This window comes from Armigeres subalbatus, chromosome 2 (assembly GCF_024139115.2).
Source record: "Armigeres subalbatus isolate Guangzhou_Male chromosome 2, GZ_Asu_2, whole genome shotgun sequence".
Taxonomy (NCBI): domain Eukaryota; kingdom Metazoa; phylum Arthropoda; class Insecta; order Diptera; family Culicidae; genus Armigeres; species Armigeres subalbatus.
The window spans coordinates 277,333,009-277,354,447 of NC_085140.1; the positions used below are offsets into that span (position 1 = coordinate 277,333,009).

General features: G+C 37.3%; 1 protein-coding gene across 1 annotated transcript in view; it reads right to left on the reverse strand.

Moving 5' to 3' along the window:
- The window catches only part of LOC134212290 (neural cell adhesion molecule 1-like), a 1,103,894-nt gene that overhangs the window by 88,661 nt on the left and 993,794 nt on the right, over positions 1 to 21,439 (reverse strand). Inside the window, exon 8 of the mRNA XM_062690003.1 lies at positions 2,428 to 2,573. Coding sequence (XP_062545987.1) covers positions 2,428 to 2,573 — 146 coding nt within the window. The remainder of the gene's footprint in view (positions 1 to 2,427; positions 2,574 to 21,439) is intronic.

Sequence of the window (21,439 nt, forward strand, 5' to 3'; positions counted from 1 at the left end):
CCAAGTATGCCAATGGCACATTAGATAAAAGCTAATGAATAAAATATACTCTGCAGGGAATGTGTTTGAGATTAAATTTCATTTGTATGTTAGGACGAGTATCTGCGCTCTGCGGCTCAACATATAAGCATTGTTGGGTGTGACGATTTTTTGTTTTGCTTTCTTTGAGACCTATACATTGATAAAATAGTTACATTTGCGAAAATAGGATCACCATCAAGTGAGCTCTTATTCCAGCAACGCTTCCAGTGTGCGCACGAAAAACGCATCTTGTTCATTGGAAATGTGTTTGTGTTTATTGGAAAATGGGCATGACATGACAAGAAAGAAACATCACGTTAGTTTTCCTTTGTAGCTTAATTAGTGTGAAAGTTTTTATTTCTTATTTTCTAATTCGTTTATTCATAACTCATATAGCACATTCGGTATTTTTTCTCTTCCGTGAAAGCCTGTTTCATTCGTCTGCATGGCAAAAGGTATTTATCCGATTCTTTTAAGTTTGTCAAAGGAAAAGATCATTTCAATTTCTACCATCATCGCTAATCAACGCCATCCATAGCTATAATACACATCTGATTAAGGTAGTAGAAATAATTATTGTATGTATACATATATGTTTGTTTTGTTTATTGTTTATTGTTTAATTATTGAAGCAAGAGCAGCCTTCTATCGAATATCTAAGAAAAATAATTTTGAAAGTTCTCTCACAGCGGCTTAATTCATATTATCGTTTTTCTTTTAAAAGGCTGCTTGATTGTCTTAATCTATTTGTTCTTAGATGTAGTTTTGCTAGGCCTAGTCCAAACACGATAAATACGTGATAATAACATCGAAACTTTCCCCAAAATCCCATAATAATCACCCGTTTTCAACAAGAAGCTATTATCAGTAACAAACCTGTAAACCATCTGCGTCATTCACAACCCAGCTACACATTTTCGGCCATAAATTGGCCGTTTCGATGTTGTTAGCCCATTACAAGGAATCAATACTTAGCACGACCAAGTTTTGAAAGGCGTCGCTCGTTTCAGTTATTGCCTATAACCGACGCGACTCTCAGCTCAATTCCGTCGTTCTTTTTTTCCCCATTTTGTGTGAGCATTAGTTTCAAACAGGCACTAATTGGGCAGGATATTTAATAATAAAAAACCTCGCCCCAAGTTTTACTCCCCTGGTAGCTGACACTTGAAAAACTGACTCCGCCGCACCGGAAGAGAGATGATTTCCCGTCTCTGACAGCAGTGCTGCTCTTCAGCCTGTAATTGCCGTCCCAACGTAAAGTGTCTGTAAATGGCGAGGAGGCTGGCTGCCTGTGAAGTTCTTGCTCTCGCTGCTGGATGAAGATGACTAGGTGATAATTTAATATAACCATCAGACTGTTATTGGTACCTTTCAGTGGTGCGAAGAGGCGTTCGGACTTGAACTCGACTGTAGCCAGAAAATTTCGAGTTGGACATTTTTTGGACATCTGTTTGCCTACTATTAGAGTGTTTAAGATATAGACTACCGTTTAATATTAGGTTTTCTAAATTCTGAAATATTTTGATTGTCATTTGTAGAACGTACCCTTTGTTTGTAGGCTTTGTTTTGAATTTCCACGGGAATTTCTCCTCAATTTCCTAAGAGGACTCATCATAATTTGCATGAAAAATACTGAATTTCCACGGAAGTATTTTTTTTCGGAAATTTCTACGAGATATTGATCGGAATTTCCAAGAAAAACTGTTCACAAGCTTTCCTGCTTTTTTTTAATGTCCACAAATATTAATTTGAACTTCTACGAGGGTTTGTATACAATATTTTAGAAATCAACTGTCTAAGACGAGTTTAGTTTCCATATAATTCGACCACGTTGTGTTATCTTTCCAGATACAAATTTCGACCTCAACTGACCTCAACTCGACTTAAGTCGAGTCAAGTACGAGACACTGAAGACGGTCTCACAGTTGAGGTTGAAATACGTATTTGGAGAGATAACAAAACGTGGTGGAATTAAATGGAAACTACTTAACTCGCCTTACACAGTTGAAGACATTACACTAAAAACAACTTAAACATTTTTTTCTGATTTTAAAAATGTTTTCAATTGGGTCTGCCTGTTGAACAGAGACAGAAGCTATGTCATATATTTTTTTTTAAGAACTACCCTTCATTACCTCTGTTCATCGGAATTTGATGAACATATGAAACCACCAAACTTAAGCACCATAACGGCTGGCGAAAATGTAATCCTCGTTTCGAAAACTGGTCGCCGGTTATACATGCACAGAAACCCGCAACGATGACGATTCGATTGGACCCACTGAAATGGAATTGCTTTCTAGATTGGTGGTGAAACGAGTCCCTTGTGGGTGGAGCGTGGGTTGCCTTGCGGGTGGAGAACGCTGTAGATTTGAACAATTGTATGTATGCATGCATGGTACTAACCTTTGGTTTCTTGAAGGGCCGCTTTCCCCGGTACCAGGTTATAACTGCATTTGGCCGCGAACCAACGCTCTCGCAAGTGATCTCGTACCGCCGGTCGGCAACTAATGGTGTTGGTGGGTTTATAATCTTCACACTCAATGGTTTCACTGCCGGTTGGAACACGTCCCGTGGGCGAGATTGGAAGCATTTTGGGAAGAAAATGGGAAATAGAAAAAGAAGAATCATATTATGGCGAGAATTTGGCAGTAATAGTAATTGGGTGTAGTGCGGCATGTGTGAATGAATTTATGGTAAGTGGCGTGGTTGAAAATGTTGAGGCATATCGCTGCTCAATGTTAGGATTACATTTGGAGTTTCAGAGTTTCCGTCATCTAGAGTGAGAAAGGGAACGGTTTTCTCGATCGCATTCATTGTATATTCTTGGTAAAACATCCATTTCTCAGAACTTCCAAAACTATGTTACTTTAATTTCTTCCCATTTATCGTATTCATTGTTACTCTCGACGGTTGTCTATTTGAATAAAAAATGATATGATACTTTTTCGACGTAGAACAATGTCATTTAAGATGTTTTAGATAAATCGATTCATTCTGTGTGAGGATGTCGATAAAATGAAAAAGTTGTTGTTTTGGAAGAGGGGCGATTCCGAAGACTAAGCCAGCGCAGAGTTTAAACTCTATGTTTGAGTCCCAAGATATAATCAGTAGAGAAGGATCCGTAAAGTATTACGATATGTACAAAATTTCAAGATGTTTCATACAAAAAGTAGTGGTAGGTAAGGAGCGGGATTGTTTGAAAAGAGCTAATTTCGCGTAATCCATGTGTTTTTATGGTAGCTTCATGAAGACATGAGATGGTTTGCATACCCAATCAATTTTACATAAGATAATATAAGAAATTTGTACAAGAGCCGGGCATTTGCAAAATTGTCAGATTCTCATACAAAAAATGTGAGCTTATTATACAGGTATTGTATAAGAAAAGCTTGCATAGTTGTAAGATCTTATACAAATTTGTATAAGAATCTTACGATTTCGCATATGCCAGCGGTTCTCAGCCTTTTTGTTGAGTGGTATCCTTTAAGGCCTTAGCATTACTTGAGGTACCCTCTAGATATTGATGCTGAGAATTCGTACTCTAGTGTAAATACACTTCCATCTCAACACTTTAATTACGTAAAATGTATCTGGAATCCCATACGTAAGAATGACTATTTTCGTTGAGCATTTGATATGTTGATCTTGGTTCTCGATAAATATTGTTAGATTCGAACAGAAAAAAAAATGAATTTCAATGAATTTGCAAAACTCATTGGTTTATGAAATTTTTTGATCTCCGATGCTTTTTTTTTATTCTTTTAGAATTTAAATTATTTTGAATTTTAAAGAATGTATATTAGCTTCAGGAAATACTTTTGAAAAAATGTAAATAAATATTTTTATGACGATATTCTACTTAAAATAAAAAAAGGGATGATTTTTTTTTTGAAAAGTAAGCCGTGGTATTCTTCCGGTTAATTCAGGAGTTTTTTCAAAGTAAAAACATGTTTTAATGATTTAGAAAATCGTTCCTCCACAAAGATACACAGTATAAAAATGTTACAGCATATATGATGTAACAAAAAGGCTCCGTTCGATTCGACTCATTTTTCCATCACTTTTTAAAATTACATGTCGTCGTTACTATGGAGCTTGTATTCAATATTGCGTACAAGAAAAAGTTGGATGTAAAATTAAAGGCTATTGAACACAATATTATTCACAATTTTTAACTGTGTACTCATGTCAAAAAAACGATCAAAATTTCTTTTTTTAATCATTTTTTTCAAAGTGCCTCCTGGTATTAACAATTATTCATGACATTACCAGATATGATTGAAGTTTTTATTTTAATCTTTTTAATATTTATCAAACAATTTTATCACAAATATTTATGAGTCAGAAAAATATATTAAGCTCTTTTAGTCGAGTCAAGTACAAGACACTGAAGACGACCACACAGTTGTGGTCGAAATACGTATCTGCAAAGATAACGAAAATTAACTGGTGGAATTAAATGGACAGTACTTAATTCGTCTTAGACGGTTTATTTATGAGTGCTTCTCGATAAGTCTCTTCTAAAATTTCTTCAGGGCAGATTCATTGAAAATGCTAGAGCACGGTATACCGTGTTGTGTGTAAAAAATATGTTGTTTAGCATAGCAAAGGTGATTATACATACCGTCGTCGGGGGTGACAATGGGTCAAATGGGGGTCAGAATGGGTAACTGTTTGAACTACTTAAAATGCTTGTAGAATGTATTGAATGTATCTGAGGGCAAGAAGACTAAAATATAAGAGATCTTTTTGAACAATTTTGCTCTACGACCTCCAGGTTGCCAGTGAGAGCGCCCCAGACCCATTGTCACCACCACGATGGCGGTATCGTGGGTAGCTATAATGCTCAATCGTCTACTGTTTATTGTCGCAAATTGGTACTTGGGATTAGTACCTTTTCCTATACAGTAGCTGAAGGAAGGAAAGGAATGTTAGTTCAACATCTTCTTGTGAAGATGCAGGGAACCCATACTACCTTCATGGATGTCTCGGGAAGGGAAATTTATGCTAGTAATTAAGATAAATAATAGGGAGCTTTATTCGACAGTTCGGAGCGTTTGTTAATAAAAATATATGCTGAAAAGCTAGTATAATATATTTATTAATTTTCCTTCGATCCGTCCAAAGCAGAACAAAGTGAGCCGGATTATGCAAATGTTCTGCGTAATATATAAAACACGTTCAATCGCATACTTAGGGGTGATTCAAATATGACGTCGACTACTTTTTGGGATTTCTAGACCCTTTTCCCCCCTCTGTCACGCATTTTTGTATACCTAGTAAGTGTGCTGTCACAAAATCTTAGACCCCCCTCCCTAAAACCTGTGGCATCATTGTTGAACGACCCCTTACTTGCCGACCGCTTAAAACAAAACCACAAACTCGGAATTCACGAATGCTCTGCGTCCTACCTAAAACACCTCCGATCGCGTACCAATTAATTTACCCACTCGACCCACTATCTGCTTTAAGGACATAGTTGGTAGAGTACCACGATGGCAGTCAATATGGCACCGGACCTTCCACGGGTCAACCCCACACCTCCCGCACTCCTCTCCCACCAACATTCGGATGCATTGAACAGCATCGAACAAAAGTCTAATATTGAAATTACTAACCTGTTCACAGCATATTTATTCACTTCCCGTGATAATGAACATGTTTATCCAAAGAGTCCTATGTATTTCGGCTCGAATATTATCATAAATCAGCAGTTTCGTGCCAATTTAATAGCCGTTCGCGATTTGGTGGGTTTATCACTGCACTTCACTTCTTCTCAAAGGGCACGGAAAATACAAAGTTTTTACTCACTTCTCCGCACATGAGCAGCCCGAAATGTTGATGGAATGCAAATTAAACATCACTTTTCGAAATCTGTCACTTGTTTAAACCGGAAACTAAATATAAACTGCTAGTTTTGCCCGAAAAAAACGATTAAAAACTGATCGCGGAGCGAATGTAAACACCGCGGTGCACCGACACCGGCAGCAGCAAACTAATAAGACTTGCTCCGCCAGTCGATTATGATTTATAATTTGTGTGTCATCTGTCATTCAATGGTTTGGGCTGGTTTGAATAGAGGCTTACCGTGCACAGGTCGTTTCAGGTTTGTATGACAGTTGATATGGCGAGGTTGAATTTGACATTATTCTGATTCTGGCACTCCGTCATTGGGCGCTAGCGAGGGGGGGGAGATCATATGACTGGATGAAATATTTAAGAGCTTTAACTCCATAGACAATCTATATTGAATGGTCGTTCCAATAGTTTGGAGTCGATTTTAATCGAGGTTGCGAATCTTCAGCATGACAATTACCCGACTAGAACAGCATAACAAAAATTGAACGCAATTTTAACATATTGTGATATTTATAATTTATTTTGATACAATTTTGTTCTTAGTAGCCATTATCTTTCAAATGTTGTAACAGGATTTTATCATAATATGATTTAAAAAATGCTTAACACCGAATTGCCCAACAGTACCCGACTAGAAAGTCATATCAAATTTATATCAACCTATGTTATTATGTTATACTATTTTTTATAACAAAATTTGTTAGAAACATGGTGCAGGATGTTGTTAAAATATCAAAATTTCTATCAAAAATTACACTACTGGAAACAAAAAACTATTATATTTTGTAACAATTTTATCATAAAAATAACATATTTTGTTAGAAATTTATAACAGAATAAGATACAAAATATTGTTTCTGTGCAGTTGCAAATTTTACAGTTCGTGATAGGTCTCCAGATTGTGATCAACAATACAAAACTTTTGTTTTGTCTGAACAAGAATATTTTTCGAGGACATGAAACTAACAACATTACAAATAAGGCAACGTTTGCAAATTATATCAGCGTTGTGATATCTATATGGCTGGAAGACTTTGCTACAACTATTTTAATTGCCTACTGTTGGGCAATTCGGTGTTATGCTTTTTTTAAATCATATTATGATAAAATCCTGTTACAACATTTGAAAGATAATGGCCACTAAGAACAAAATTGTATCAAAATAAGTTATAAATATCACAATATGTTAAAATTGTGTTCAGTTTCTGTTATGCTCTTCTAGTCGGGTAGGCAATTAAAATAGATGTAGCAAAGTCTCCCAGCCATAGATATCACAACGCTGATATAATTTGAGAAGGTTGCCTTATTTGTTATGTTGTTAATTTCATGTTCTCGAAAAATATTCTTGTTCAGACGAAAACAAAAAATTATGATTGTTGATCACAATCTTGAAACCCATCACGACCTGTAAAATTTTCAACTGCACAGAAACAATATATTTTGTATCTGATTCTGTTATAAATTTCTAACAAAATATGTTATTTTTTTGATAAAATTGTAACTACATTTGATAGTTTTTTGTTTCCAGTAGTGTAGTTTTTGATAGAAATTTAGATATTTTAACAACATCCTGCACCATGTTTCTAACAAATTTTGTTATAAAAATTTTGTATAACATAATAACATAGGATGATATAATTTTGATATGACCTTCTAGTCGGGTAGGCTTCTCAGAAGGCATCAGTGAAACGTGCAATTCACAAAATACCCAGAATTTGTCTGTAATATCTATCGCACCAGGGGCAGATACTTCTAGTCTAGTCTAGTCAACACAATCGCACCAGGGGCAGATGCTTCATACAAAAAGTGTGACATAAGGGTGAGTGGGGTATAAAATGCTATATTTGCGTTACTTAATCAATGGATCTTTCCTGCAGTGCGGTTTTCGTTCAGTGAAGTCTCTGGAATGCTGCTTTCAGCTATGTAGGTTCTCTTTTCGCCAGCGTTTGAAGAGGAGGCGCCGTAGCCAGTGCAATAAAAGGTTTAGTTTCCCATACTAGTTTTTGTTCAAATCGGTTTTCTGAGTACACTCGGAGCATGGGACGGAATTAAGTGAGCGTGGTGGAGCTGGGACGTTTTTTGAACCACCCTACTAATATTCTTTGTTATTTTATAAATTCGACACCAATACTACTACAGTATATGACAGTTTTTGTTGTACCAATACTTTCAAAGCTTTGTTTTGGTATTCAACCCACCTTCACCTTAATGGGCAGAAATACAATAAAACAAGCACAGATTCTTTTCCAATTTAACCGAACAAAACAAAACAAAATCGGACTGCGCATAATTATTTATAAATAAATATAAATACGGGGAATGACGGCTTTGGCAGGTTTTGTTCTATTATTGTCAGGGTTTTTTTATGACTGATTATGCCCAAATTTGGCCTAAACATTCTTTGCATATCAAAGAACATTGTGGCCAAATTTCATAAAGCCGTCTTTTCCCTACACGTTCCCTATAGCGTTCCTGAATTTGTGAATTAGCAAAAATACACCGTGATTTAATTCATGGATTCGGGAACACCAGTCCAGAACGTTCCAGAAAACGTGACTTTGTTCCCGAATCCGTGGCTGTTGTTCACGAAAAAATACACCGTGAACTTGTTATTTCACGAATTCACGAACGCTTTTTTTTGCGTGTATATAATTATATTATAATCAAAACGAAGGTTTAAGATTTTTCCCGACGTTTCTAAACCTAAAACCTTTGTTTTGATTATCCAAGACTGCGACGCCGTTAGAAGTTCCGATAAACCATCATCAGTCGAACCTTCTTCATCATTATTAAAAAACATAAGCCAACGTACTCATGGTGACTCGAGGTTAGGTTAAACAATTTTTAAGGATGGACTTAAAAGACTTTTTAATAGATGGACTTAAGGACTTAGGATTCTGGATCTGGGAATTTCGCGTGTCATCGTGCTCGAGGAATGGTTCGACTGGGAGCATCTTCTGGGTGGCCAGTGTTACGGAGCTCTACGGAACAGAAAGGCAGAGACAAAACAAAATAGACTTCGAAGAAAAAAAAAACAAAAGTATTAAATTTTGGTGTCAGCAGAACAAAGGAAACTATAAATAGCCTGGTAGACAACATCACGATCCCCCAATACAATTCTTATCTCCATGAAGGGTTGTTTACCTCGGGCCACAACGGGCATCCAATAGTTGCTCTCTAGAGACGTCATTTTCGGAGCAGTATAGCGATGTGCGTTTAGTGAATAGTGATTGGACATAAGCCTCGACATCAAGCGAATGCAGCCTCGACTTAAGTCCTTAACTCTGAACCATGCTCGCCCAAAAACTTTTGGAACTCTGGAAAAAAAATCACCTTCCAAGTTCGTTGTGTGTCCAATTCCTTTGCCAACTTTGAAAAGTTACTTTCACCATACCACTTTAAAAAGCAGTATGGTTGAAGGTACTAAAGTGATATTTCAGGACTAAGTTTGTAGGGAAGAAAGACTTATGAATTTTAGTTTTGTGTCTATCCTAATAATATTTTAACGTTCTTCTGGAAAAAAAATCCAAATTAAATTTCCAAATTTAATCGCAGGTTTTTGCCGATACTAAAAATTTCGGTACAATTTTGAAATCTTGATTTCCAATGATTTTTTTTAAATTTTCTGTTAAAAAAATCACAATGCATTTGGAAAAGTATTGGTTTATGTAACGTTTTGATACCCGATGTTTTTCTCTGGGAAACTATCATGAGGAAATTTCGAGAAAATATTCACTAGCTCTCGTATACACTTTGAGAAAACTCTAAATCGATTTGACATTCTACTGAAAAAATCAGATTTCTATTACAAAGTTTAGGGAATTCTCCAATAATTCCGGAGGGAATTCTCCAAGAATTCCGGAGGGAATTCTCCAAGAATTCCGGAGGGAATTCTCCAATAATTCCGGAGGGAATTCTCCAAGATTTTCGGAGGGAATTCTCCAAGAATTCCGAAGGGAATTCTCCAAGAATTCCGGAGGGAATTCTCCAAGAACTACGGAGGGAATTCTCCAAGAATTTCGGAGGGAATTCTTCAAGAATTCCGGAGGGAATTCTCTAAGAATTCCGGAGGGAATTCTCCAAGAATTCCGGAGGGAATTCTCTAAGAATTCCGGAGGGAATTCTCCAATAATTCCGGAGGGAATTCTCCAATAATTCCGGAGGGAATTCTCCAAGAATTCCGGAGGGAATTCTCCAAGAATTCCGGAGGGAATTCTCCAAGAATTCCGGAGGGAATTCTCCAAGAATTTCGGAGGGAATTCTCCAAGAATTCCGGAGGGAATTCTCCAAGAATTCCGGAGGGAATTCTCCAAGAATTCCGGAGGGAATTCTCCAAGAATTCCGGAGGGAATTCTCCAAGAATTCCGGAGGGAATTCTCCAAGAATTCCGGAGGGAATTCTCCAAGAATTCCGGAGGGAATTCTCCTAGAATTCCGGAGGGAATTTTCCTAGAATTCCGGAGGGAATTCTCCTAGAATTTCGGAGGGAATTCTCCTAGAATTCCGGAGGGAATTCTCCCTAGAAGGAATTCTTTTAGAACTCTGGAGGGAATTCTCCAAGAATTCCGGAGGGAATTCTCCAAGAATTCCGGAGGGAATTCTCCAAGAATTCCGGAGGGAATTCTCCAAGAATTCCGGAGGGAATTCTCCAAGAATTCCGGAGGGAATTCTCTAAGAATTCCGGAGGGAATTCTCCAATAATTCCGGAGGGAATTCTCCAAGAATTCCGGAGGGAATTCTCCAAGAATTCCGGCGGGAATTCTCCAAGAATTTCGGCGGGAATTCTCCAAGCATTCCGGAGGGAATTCTCCAAGAATTCCGGAGGGAGTTCTCCTAGAATTCCGGAGGGATTTTTTCCTAGAATTTCGAAGGGAATTCTCCTAGAATTCCGGAGGGAATTCTCCTAGAATTTCGGAGGGAATTCTCCTAGATTTCCGGAGGGAATTCCTCTAGAATTCCGGAGGGAATTCTTCTAGAATTCCGGAGGGATTTATCCTAGAATTCCGGAGGGAATTCTCCTAGAATTCCGGAGGGAATTCTTCTAGAATTCCGGAGGGAATTCTCCTAGAATTCCGGAGGGAATTCTCCTAGAATTCCGGAGGGAATTCTCCTAGAATTCCGGAGGGATTTCTCCTAAAATTCCGGAGGAAATTCTCCTAAAATTCCGGGGGAAATTCTCCTAATATTCTGGAGGGAATTCTCCAAGAATTCTTGAGGGAATTCTTCAAGAAGTCCGGAGAGAATGCAGATGCAGAGAACTCTACGACCTCTCATATGTGCCACGGGAGGTTTTTGGATTGTGTGGAAGGTTATAACAGTAGGAATCGTTTTAATAGAACGTGAAACACAGAAAGCACTAAGATAGAAATACAAAGTAGAAAAGGGACGGAATTGAACCCACGACCTCCTGCTTATGAGGCAGAAGCGGTAGCCACTATACCACCGGGCTCGTCTAATTTCGGATGGAATTTCAGTTCCCCACGAATTTTAGAAGATATTTTCTACGACTTCAAGAAAGAATGATTTACGAATTTAATAGAGAATTATTTACGAATTCCAGTTAGAGTTCTCCACGATTTACAGCAGGAATTCTTCACAAATTCAGGAGGAAATTCTCCACTAATTCCGGAGGGGATTCTCCACGAACTCCGGAAAGAATCCTTCACGAATTACTGAGAAAATTTTCTACAAATTCCGGAGCAAATTCTTAACGAATTCCAGAAAGAAATCCTCATCAATTCTGGAGGAAATTTTCCACAAATTACAGAGGTAATCCTTCATAAATTCTCCATGAATTCCAGAAAAATGCTCTTAACGATATACCGAAGGAATCCTCTACAAATTCTACAAAAGGTGTGCTCCGCGAATTCAAGAAGGAATTCTTTAGGAACTCTAGAAAGATTTCTCGACGAATTACTGAGGGAATTCTCCGTGACTTCAGGATAGAATTCTCCACGAATTCTGGAAAAAATTGTCCACGAATTCCGAAAGAAATTCTCCACCAATTCAGGAAGGAATTCTCCACCAATTCTAGAGGGAATTCTCCATGAATTCCGGATAGAATTCTAGAAGAAATTTCATACGTGGCGAAGACAGAAGACATTTTTCATGAATTCCAAACTAAATTCTCCACGCGCTCCAGAACGAATCCTCCACAGATTCTGAAAGGAACTCTCTGCGAATATGTACTTTGGAAATTCCAAAAGAGATTCTTCTTGAATTCCACCAGAAATTGTCCTCTTTACGAATTCCCGATGATATTCTCCACGATAGGAATTTTCCACGAATTTAAAATGAATTCTCCACGGATTCTAGAAGAAACTCTCCACGAATTCTCAAAAGCATTCTCCACGAATTCAACAAGGAATTCTTCACGAAATTCAAAAGAAGTTCTACACAGATTTCAGAATGAAATCTCCACAAATCACAAAAGGTATTCTCCACGAATTCCACAAGTAAGCTCTCCACGAGTTCCTGTAATAATTTTCACGAATTCCAGAAAGCATTTCCTACAAATTCTGAAAGAAGTCACGAATCCCAAAAATAATTCTCCATGAATTCCACAAGGAAAAGATTTCCCACGAATTCCAGAATGTCCGGAATAAGCCTAAGCTCAGAATTTCATCGCAGCTTGTACAGGAATATAAGATAATACTACGACAGCATTCGAATCGGGAACTGGAAGTGTATTTTTGGTTATATTTTATTATATCTGGAGCTTACAATGAACTAACTAAAACCTATTCCTGCACATACAACTGTGATGACACTCTGAGCTTAAGCTTATTTTTATTTATAAAGCTGAACAAATAGTAGTTTGTGCAACTAGTTGCAAAAAGATGATTTTTTTCAGCACGAGTTGTACGTTTATCAAACGAGGCTTGCCGAGGCTTGTTACAAAATTTGGCAAAAAAGCTTCTATTTGATTGATATTTGAGACTATGACGATAAGACGAAAATACCTGCCTTAACCCTATGGCTTCGAAAAAAATGTTTTCAAGTGAGTTCCTTAACACAATGATGGATGGATGGGTGGTACACATAGAATTGTCCGAAAAGGGTCGGCTACCTGTTTGCGAAGATGCACCATAAATGGTTCGAAATATTCATTATTTTCCTTCGAGTGAATAATTTATCTGGGGCTGCGAAATTTAGCGCCTAAAAATACTCGAAATTCCTTTCCCCATTGTTTCCTTTGAAACAGCAAGTTGAACTTAATTGCTGCGGCGCTGGCAATGATCATTATGAGATAAAGATTTTAAAAGATTTTGTTCTTGTTTGCATGGTTTGACGTTATAAAAATAGGAATGTAAAATGAAGGTGATCAAAATAGAGAAGAGTAGCATATGTTCGAATCAATGGCAGGCGACTTACTTAGTTAAGGATTAGAAGTAGATTTACTTCTGTAAATATATCACGCTAAACAAATTTGGCAAGCATTTTCATTACGGTGCTTAAGATTAAAATGTCACGACATAAAAATGTGTTGGACATCAATCCCTTATACACAGTGATTCTCGAAGCAATGAAATAAATCTTATGAAATCAATTTCATGTGCTGCACGCATTGCGAAAAAATGAGCTTTCGTGTTGGAATTCGAAGGACCACAACTGGAAAGGGAAACTATGGCGTGCATTCGTTCGAAACCATTCTAACCTTCGCGTGATTGTTGCACAATATACACAGTATGTGGAGATTTTATTCCAAAATGTATACCATTCTGTTCAAAATTTAATAAATACGAATAATAGATATTAACTACAATTCTCCACTTCTTTAAAATTTGGTTCTCTGATTACTGAGCTATGATAGAAATTTATTTATTCAATAAACTCTAGAATATTGTGATATTGTAATACCGCGATGTGCTGAGAGGTAAGCAGCGTCGCAAGAAAGCAAACCATGATGTATTTTCTTGCCTTGTCATAAGACGAGTTTATACAATGGGATTGTATAAACTCGTCTTATGACAAGTGAAGACATTCCACTAAAAAGCTCAAAATAATTTTCTTATCAAAACGTATTTTCTTGGTTTGTTTCGAATCGTGTTAGAATATTCGCTTTTAGCTAAAATAGAAAATTATTTAGCCAGAGGGCAAGATTTTATTTCGTTAATTTATTCTTTTTGATATTGTTTCGCGCATTAAAAAATTTTCCCATCCGCTTGTTTATATTCGCAACGAAAAATAAGCACCAGATAGTCGGCTAAAAAACATGTTTCCAGAAAAAAAGCTATGTTGATATTTTTAAAAATTAAGTGATTACGTGGTGGATTGTAGCGGTATATGTTTTAATAGCACGTGCTATTCGTGCTGCGGATAAATTTTTCACATCTATGAGAGCCTTGAAAAATGATCACGAAAGTTGTCTTTTTATTGCAGGGCCCAATATTTGTTGAAATCAGTGTTGGGAAAAATTCAAATTCTCAAATCTCATCCACGATTCAAACCAAGCGTGAGTCAAGCCCAACCTGACTCATGGCCCAGAGAATAGTTTATGATCCGACTCGCGATTTGCATCATTGCATGATTTCTATGTGTTCTTCTTCGTCGAATTCATCGAATTTACGTTCTTTGCTGAAAACAATGGATAATAAATCCATACACGCAAAAAAATGCGTTCCCGAATTCGTGAACCAGCAAAAATACACCATGATTTAACTCATGGATTCGGGAACACCAGTCACGTTTTCCAGAACGTTCCAGAAAACGTGACTGTGTTCCCGAATTTGTGACTGTTGTTCCCGAAAAAATACACCGTGAACTCGTTAGTTCACGAATTCATGAACGCTTTTTTGCGTGTACGAAAACATAAAAGGCGCGGCGATTGGCTTTTGACGGCGAATAAGCGAAAAGATACAATTCTGCATGAAAAACTCAAGCTCGATGCTCTCCCTGTAGAATCCCAAGCGTATTAGTTTGCGCATGAGGCTTCGATTCGATTGAGATTTAAGCATGAGTCTGCCAACTCTGGTTGAAATTATTTGAATGAGATTTTTTTCTGGGTACTCTGCTCGACAAATTTCTTTCAAATTTTCCAAGATCATTCCGAAATCCATAGAGGATCTTCTATGTGACGTTTATAAAAACTAGAACTCCTTTGCTGATCGCTGACCTTGCTGGTGCCGGCTGCAGATAAGCATTTTTTAAACTAGAAGAGTTTCTGCGTTGGATGGTCCCAGTTTTATAAAAATCGGATTATTTTAAGTAAAGTTAGGCTGATTTGAATTTCTACTAAATATTGCCAACTCAACCTTTTTTTTCTAACCCCTGAAGTCAACATACATAATAACTGTATGGGGTTGATACTGAAAAGGTGATTAAACCAATCAAATAAATGCATGATAACTGTTTAAAGATTTGTTTTGTTGCATTAGAGTTTGGATGTTGAATCCATCATAACGCATCTCTGTGATAGATACCTCCAGAGATCAGCGAAGGTAATCTTGAGCTCACTGTGAGGTTCTTGTTAGTCCCTCTTTACCATTTATACTTATGTAATATAAAATTGTAATATATTATATTACTTACAGTAATCTCTGCGGTCGCATGATAATGGAAACTAAGAATTACCTGATCAATAAACTCCTACCACAGAAATAGATCCATAAAGTTATTCAACCAGTTTTTCGACGGCCGAAACTTCATGGCTATGTTCGTTCGATGGGTCATTTCCCTACAGAAGGCGTTACATCAGATCATCTCTAAGAAGATTAAAATTATTTCTTATTTCAAATGTGGACTAAATTTCTAAGATCTTTAAAAAATATTTTTTTATTTGTGTGAATTCGTGAACTTTATTTAACTTGACTCCATCGAATTCAATATGATGTAGAATCACCCGTGAAACAGGCTTACAAAAACCCACAGCTGAAGACTGTCACCGTGAACACCGACCGAATGCAAATGATAACCAAACAGCCTGTCGGCCGTGGCATCATTAAATTTTGTGTTTATTCTGCCAGGCGATGGTTCTCGGAAGCACCAGCTTACAATAATAGTCAAGAGCCAGTAATATCCTTTTCACAACGTTGTCCATCGGTTGCATTGAACCGAATTATTTTTCTTCATCCTATCTCCACTATTTCCGTGTCATCGTGAAACGCCGAAGGAAAGCGAACCTTGTCTTTGTCAGTGCTCAACGACCAATCATCCCGTTTAATGTTCCTGTGTTTTTTTTTTCGTTCCAGCTTCTGCGGCTCATTCGGTTGATTGGAAGCGAAACACACTCCAAAGTGTTCTCATCATTATGCCGATTTTCTTTCGACTTCCGGAAAAGCACCGTTGGTGGTCTCTTGTCTTCCGACGACTAGTCCCTAGGCTAAAACAAAGGAAACGATATCCCATCGAAATCAATACAACCTTATAGCTTTTAGCATGCTGCAGTGGTTTCCAGTTTCTCGTGGTTAAAATTTCATTTATTTGATGTTGATTATGATATCTTTTACAATTCACTTTCCAAGCTTCCTTTGATTCAATGTGGTGAGATTTTTACATCATTTAACTTAGTCATAACTTAGTCCTTATTTGGGAAACACTGCCAGCCCGGGCATGTTTCGTCATCGTCATACGGGAGTGTCCACGCCACTTTCGGATGTAATCGGTAAGGGCACCGTTCTTTTGAACTAGTGTTGTTTCATCATTCGAAGCGGATATTATACGGGACTTTTCAGGCCATGGAAAAAAAGAAAAGATAAAACTTCCTCAGTGCAAATGGAAATGGACTACCGTTGTTCGTCGGTCTGTCCACCACTGCGCTACGCTCAACCGGGAAATCATTAGGCTATTTCAAACCGGATGGAAAGACGATTCAGGGGAAAGCACGAAGACAGGAAAAATGAATCAGAAATGATAAAAAATGAATCCCAGGTGCGTCGTTGCTTCCGATTATTGAACTCGATTAGAATGAGGACCGAACTTTTTGAAGAGTGTAATCGATAAAGATGATTGAAAATGATGGTTCAGTGGTTTGAGATTTATTCGTGGTACTTATTTTACATTTCATTTGAATTTAGAGCTTTTGAAGATATTGAGAGATTTATTTTTCAGATTTCAAATTTATTATTTGAACGATACTCATTGAATTATTTTTTACTTTATTTCTTCATTGGAATTGAACATTACAATAAAAATCTTGAAAATAATTCTCGTGCTATAGTGAATCCATTTCCAATTCAACAAAGAGGCATACCTCTTAGTAAAGCTTTACTCTGAGGATCAGCAACTGTATGAATTTCGTTCGTTCGATAAGCACACATTTGTTGTGTCTTTTAATTATAATCAGCTGAAAAGCCCTATGAACTAGTAATGTAAGGACGCAATCTACACGCAGCTGGGACGTGAGTATGACAGCTGTCCCAGCCACGACGTTAAAATCATCATAGAAGATTTGAACGCTCAGGTTGGCAAAGAGGAGAAGTGTAGACCGACTATTGGAAAGTTCAGTGCTCACTGACTGACGAACGAAAACGGCCTTCGACTAATTGATTCGTTTGAAAATTGCTATGAAAACATCAAAATTTTGGAAAAATAGCGATTTTTTGTGATAATGTAATTCGAATGACTTTCCTTCTACCAAGCTTCCAATTGGCTCCATTCCAAATGAAGCTTTTATTGTATCTACGACATTATTAGTAAAATTTATATTAAACATTAGATTCTGGTCAACAGAATCGAGTGACTCGTGGTAAACAACATTCCCGGGAACAGGATGTCTGTCTGGTGACCTGAGTGAACGGGTGTAAACGGAAATGCCCCAGTAGAGAATCGTGCATCATGCGGTACACATCCCTACTTAACTACAGCGCAACATCTCACCGTGGCACTCATCTGGAAGGAATCTTGTTGGTGGTTTATTAAACAAAACACTGACTGCCATGCATCTGCAAGCAGCCATCGTTCTCGAGCTAGTTTCACATACAAATACAAATGTAGTGTTTGTTGTTTCGGAAGGCTGCAAACATCACCCATGTTAACTCAATGACAAAATGCGCCCCATCTCGATGACAACTGGTAGGTATGCTACGGCTGCCGCTTCTGCTGGCATATTGCAGGACTAACGACAAGGAACGTAGTCATACATGACAATCGATGTACGACGCACAGTGGTTCGGTTGTTATTTGTATGCATCTGTTGGTATTTTCCAGGATAGTTCCTTATAGAGTCAGTTAAATTGGGCTAGAGTTTGGGTAATTCGGATCAAATTCTCAAGCATTTAATAGGGGGAATGACGGCTTTGGCAGGTTTTGTTCTATTATTGGCAGGGGGGTTTTTTATGACTGACTAGGCTCAAATTTGGCCTAAACATTCTTTGCATATCAAAGAATATTATGGCCAAATTTCATAAAATTCGGTCGACAAAAACCCCCCTGCCAATAATAGAACAAAACCTGCCAAAGCCGTCTTTCCCCCTAAGTAAATAATCCATAAGTTTGTATGAACTAATGCTAAAGGTTATTGTCATGCAAAATAATTTATCACCAAAATTGAAATAAATTTCGCACGAAATTCTAAAGAAGCTGATTATGGATCAACTGTACGATTGTATAATTAATATATTGAACGGTTACTCAGTCTTACCATTTCACTACGAGTTTATTATCTATCCGACGTTTCGACACGGGAATTGTATCTTTTTCAAGGGGAAAATATTTCTGTTGTTTGTTGTCGTATGTTTAGTCTAACTTGAACTGTCTGTTTTTCTGTTTGTACAAACAACAGAAATATTTTCCTCTTGAAAAACACACAAAGCCCGTGTCGAAACGTCGAGTAGTTAATAAGCTCGTTGTGAAATTGAAGAAATTTACATGAAAATACAAAAAAGATTCTTTCGGAACTTCAAAACCATTTCCACACAGTAATTTTTAAGCACTTCCGACGCTGGAAGGATTTTTTTTGTGGAAATTCGTAAGGGTTTTCGCATGGAAATTCGGTAGAAATGGAAAACGAAAAATTACCCGAAAAAACACAAAGGATTTTTTACGGAAACTCGATCGAATTTTTAACGGGAAAACAAAAGAATTTCTCTCGGAAATTGAGAAGAATATTTTTCTTCTTCTTATTGGCATTACATCCCCACACTGGGACAAAGCCGCCTCGCAGCTTAGTGCTCATTAAGCACTTCCACAGTTAATAACTGCGAGGTTTCTAAGCCAGGTTACCATTTTTGCATTCGTATATCATGAGGCTAGCATACAAATACAACACACATTTCTGCATAACTCGGGAACTATTCAAGCAATTGGAACCAAATATGGCATGCGGAGGTTTTTGAAGACAAAAAATGTTTCTATGATGTCTAGAGACCCCTCCCTGCTTTAGAAGAAGAGGTTCCTATATTAATAATTTTCGTGACGGTTTCAAATTTCAGTCTACAGAATGACCTCCCTATCTTCTCGAAGGATGTAATCCTACGTCAAAACACTTATTTCTGCATTTCAAGTAGAGAGCTAATCAAGCAAATAGAACCCAATTCGGCATGTTGAAAAAAAAAGTTTCGACGTATTGCTCTGCCAAATTGAATTGAATCGCAGAGTTAACGTTAAAACTTATGCCAACTATTTAATTTTGGGCGGGACGTAGTTCGACGGGTCAGCTAGTTCAGAATAAATTCCCATGGAAATTTGGACGAACTTCCCACAGAGATTCAGCACAACTTCAACAAAGACTATCTAACGGAATTTCAGTAGAGTTTTACTTAAGAAGTCGGACGAATCACTTCAGAAGAATTTCCCACGGAAGCTTAGTAGAATTTCCAAGTCTGACAAGTTTCGCACAGTAATCGGGACGTGTTTTCATTGGAAGGTAATAACATTTTCCACGGAATGTCGTTTACCGCCAACATTCATCAAACAATGTGCTTCATCACTGGCATTGCCCTTGGCTGCAATTATCAATTGATCTTTAAGCGGCAGGCTTCGGAATTCTCGCTCATTTGAATAAAAACCTAGGATTAATCCCTTTAACGGAGTGTAATTTTTCATGTTCCCCTGTGAGGAAGTATTCTCACACAACATTTTTATCCGGATAGAATGACGGGTGATAAGTTCGTGAGCGCCAGCTCGCCGGATAATTTAATTTTGATCCATAAAGTTTTCCTCCTCGTCGCTTCTCCAGATAAATTTTACAAACATATTTACAAAAATTAAAGCCCGATACGGGATTCGAACCCAAAACAATTTTGATATGTTTAAAGCGCCCAGTATAACCACTCAACCACGTGAACCGATAGAAAGAGAAAGAAAAACTGTGGTTGAGAAATCCGAAGCCTGATAAGCGGTTTTGTTTTCCCGGATGCTTGGAGGCTTGCTTCAATCCTTTCCATCTACAAATCCGGCAACATACATCGCGTAGAGATCTACCGTACGATATAAATCTTGAACTGTTTCGGTAAAGTTTCTGATAGTCTTCTGCATGGCACGTTATACCCAGCAGTACAGTCCACAATCTAGGAAAATCAACATGGGTTCATGAAAAAGCGCTCGATGACATCAAACCTTATGTTGGTTACTTATAAGGTACACCGGGGCAAGTTGAAACGGTTTTTTCAAAGTTGAACTTTGAAGTGCTTTTATAAAATCGCTTTTTAATAAATTTTGAATCCGTTTGCGGTGTTTGCTAGTTCGGGCCAAAGATTATACATAAAAAATAAGCAACATCACCAAACTTTTTTATAAATATATTGTATATTGAAATTACTTTTTTATGTGCATCGTTTCAACTTGCCCCGCGTATCGGGGCAAGTTGAAACACTGCGCTACATACATAGGTAAGCTATTTTATGTATTAAAATCACAATATATGTACTCAGTGAGACTCAAGATGCACGAGGTTGTAAAGGTGACTAAATTGGCATAAGAGTCCCATGTAATTTTTTGATGATTTTGATTTTCTTTCTAGAAACTAGCTTAAAATTGTCTCCTGTTTAAGAAAAACTGATAACATAGTAGGCTTTGTTCTAAAAAAATTAAAACCAAATCCCAAATTGTGTCGCCTCATCTTGATATTTACTCGCATAAAAGTCACATTCCAGATATTGATATTCTTTTATTCAAAAAATAAACTTAAATATGGTCCATTCAATTGTCTCATATCAATATATACCGTGGGACATCGAAATCTGTACTCTAGACTAGACTATAGAAATCGAATGCAAACGTTTGTCATTGACAAGAGAACATTAAGGCTTCTACTTTTGAAGTGTTTCACATTTACACATAAAAACTACGAAAAACATGAGAAAATTATGAATTAAGTCAACTACTCCTGAATCGAAATCCGTCCACCGCGCCCGGATTTTGAATCAAAGGATCATAATCCGTACAGCTATTTTTAAACTAAATATTTAATTTGAAGCAGACTGATTAAACAAACTACCATTGTAAATAGTTCAATACGCACCTTGAAAAGTGATCCCTTCGTTTTGTAGTCCACTTATCTTATGTAATGGTTCGCAATTAGCAATTAAAAAACAATTACCTCTGGTGTAATTATGCTCTACCCGTAGAACAATGGCAGCATAAACTCCACGTTTGGTGGGTGGCGACTTGTTTTTGAT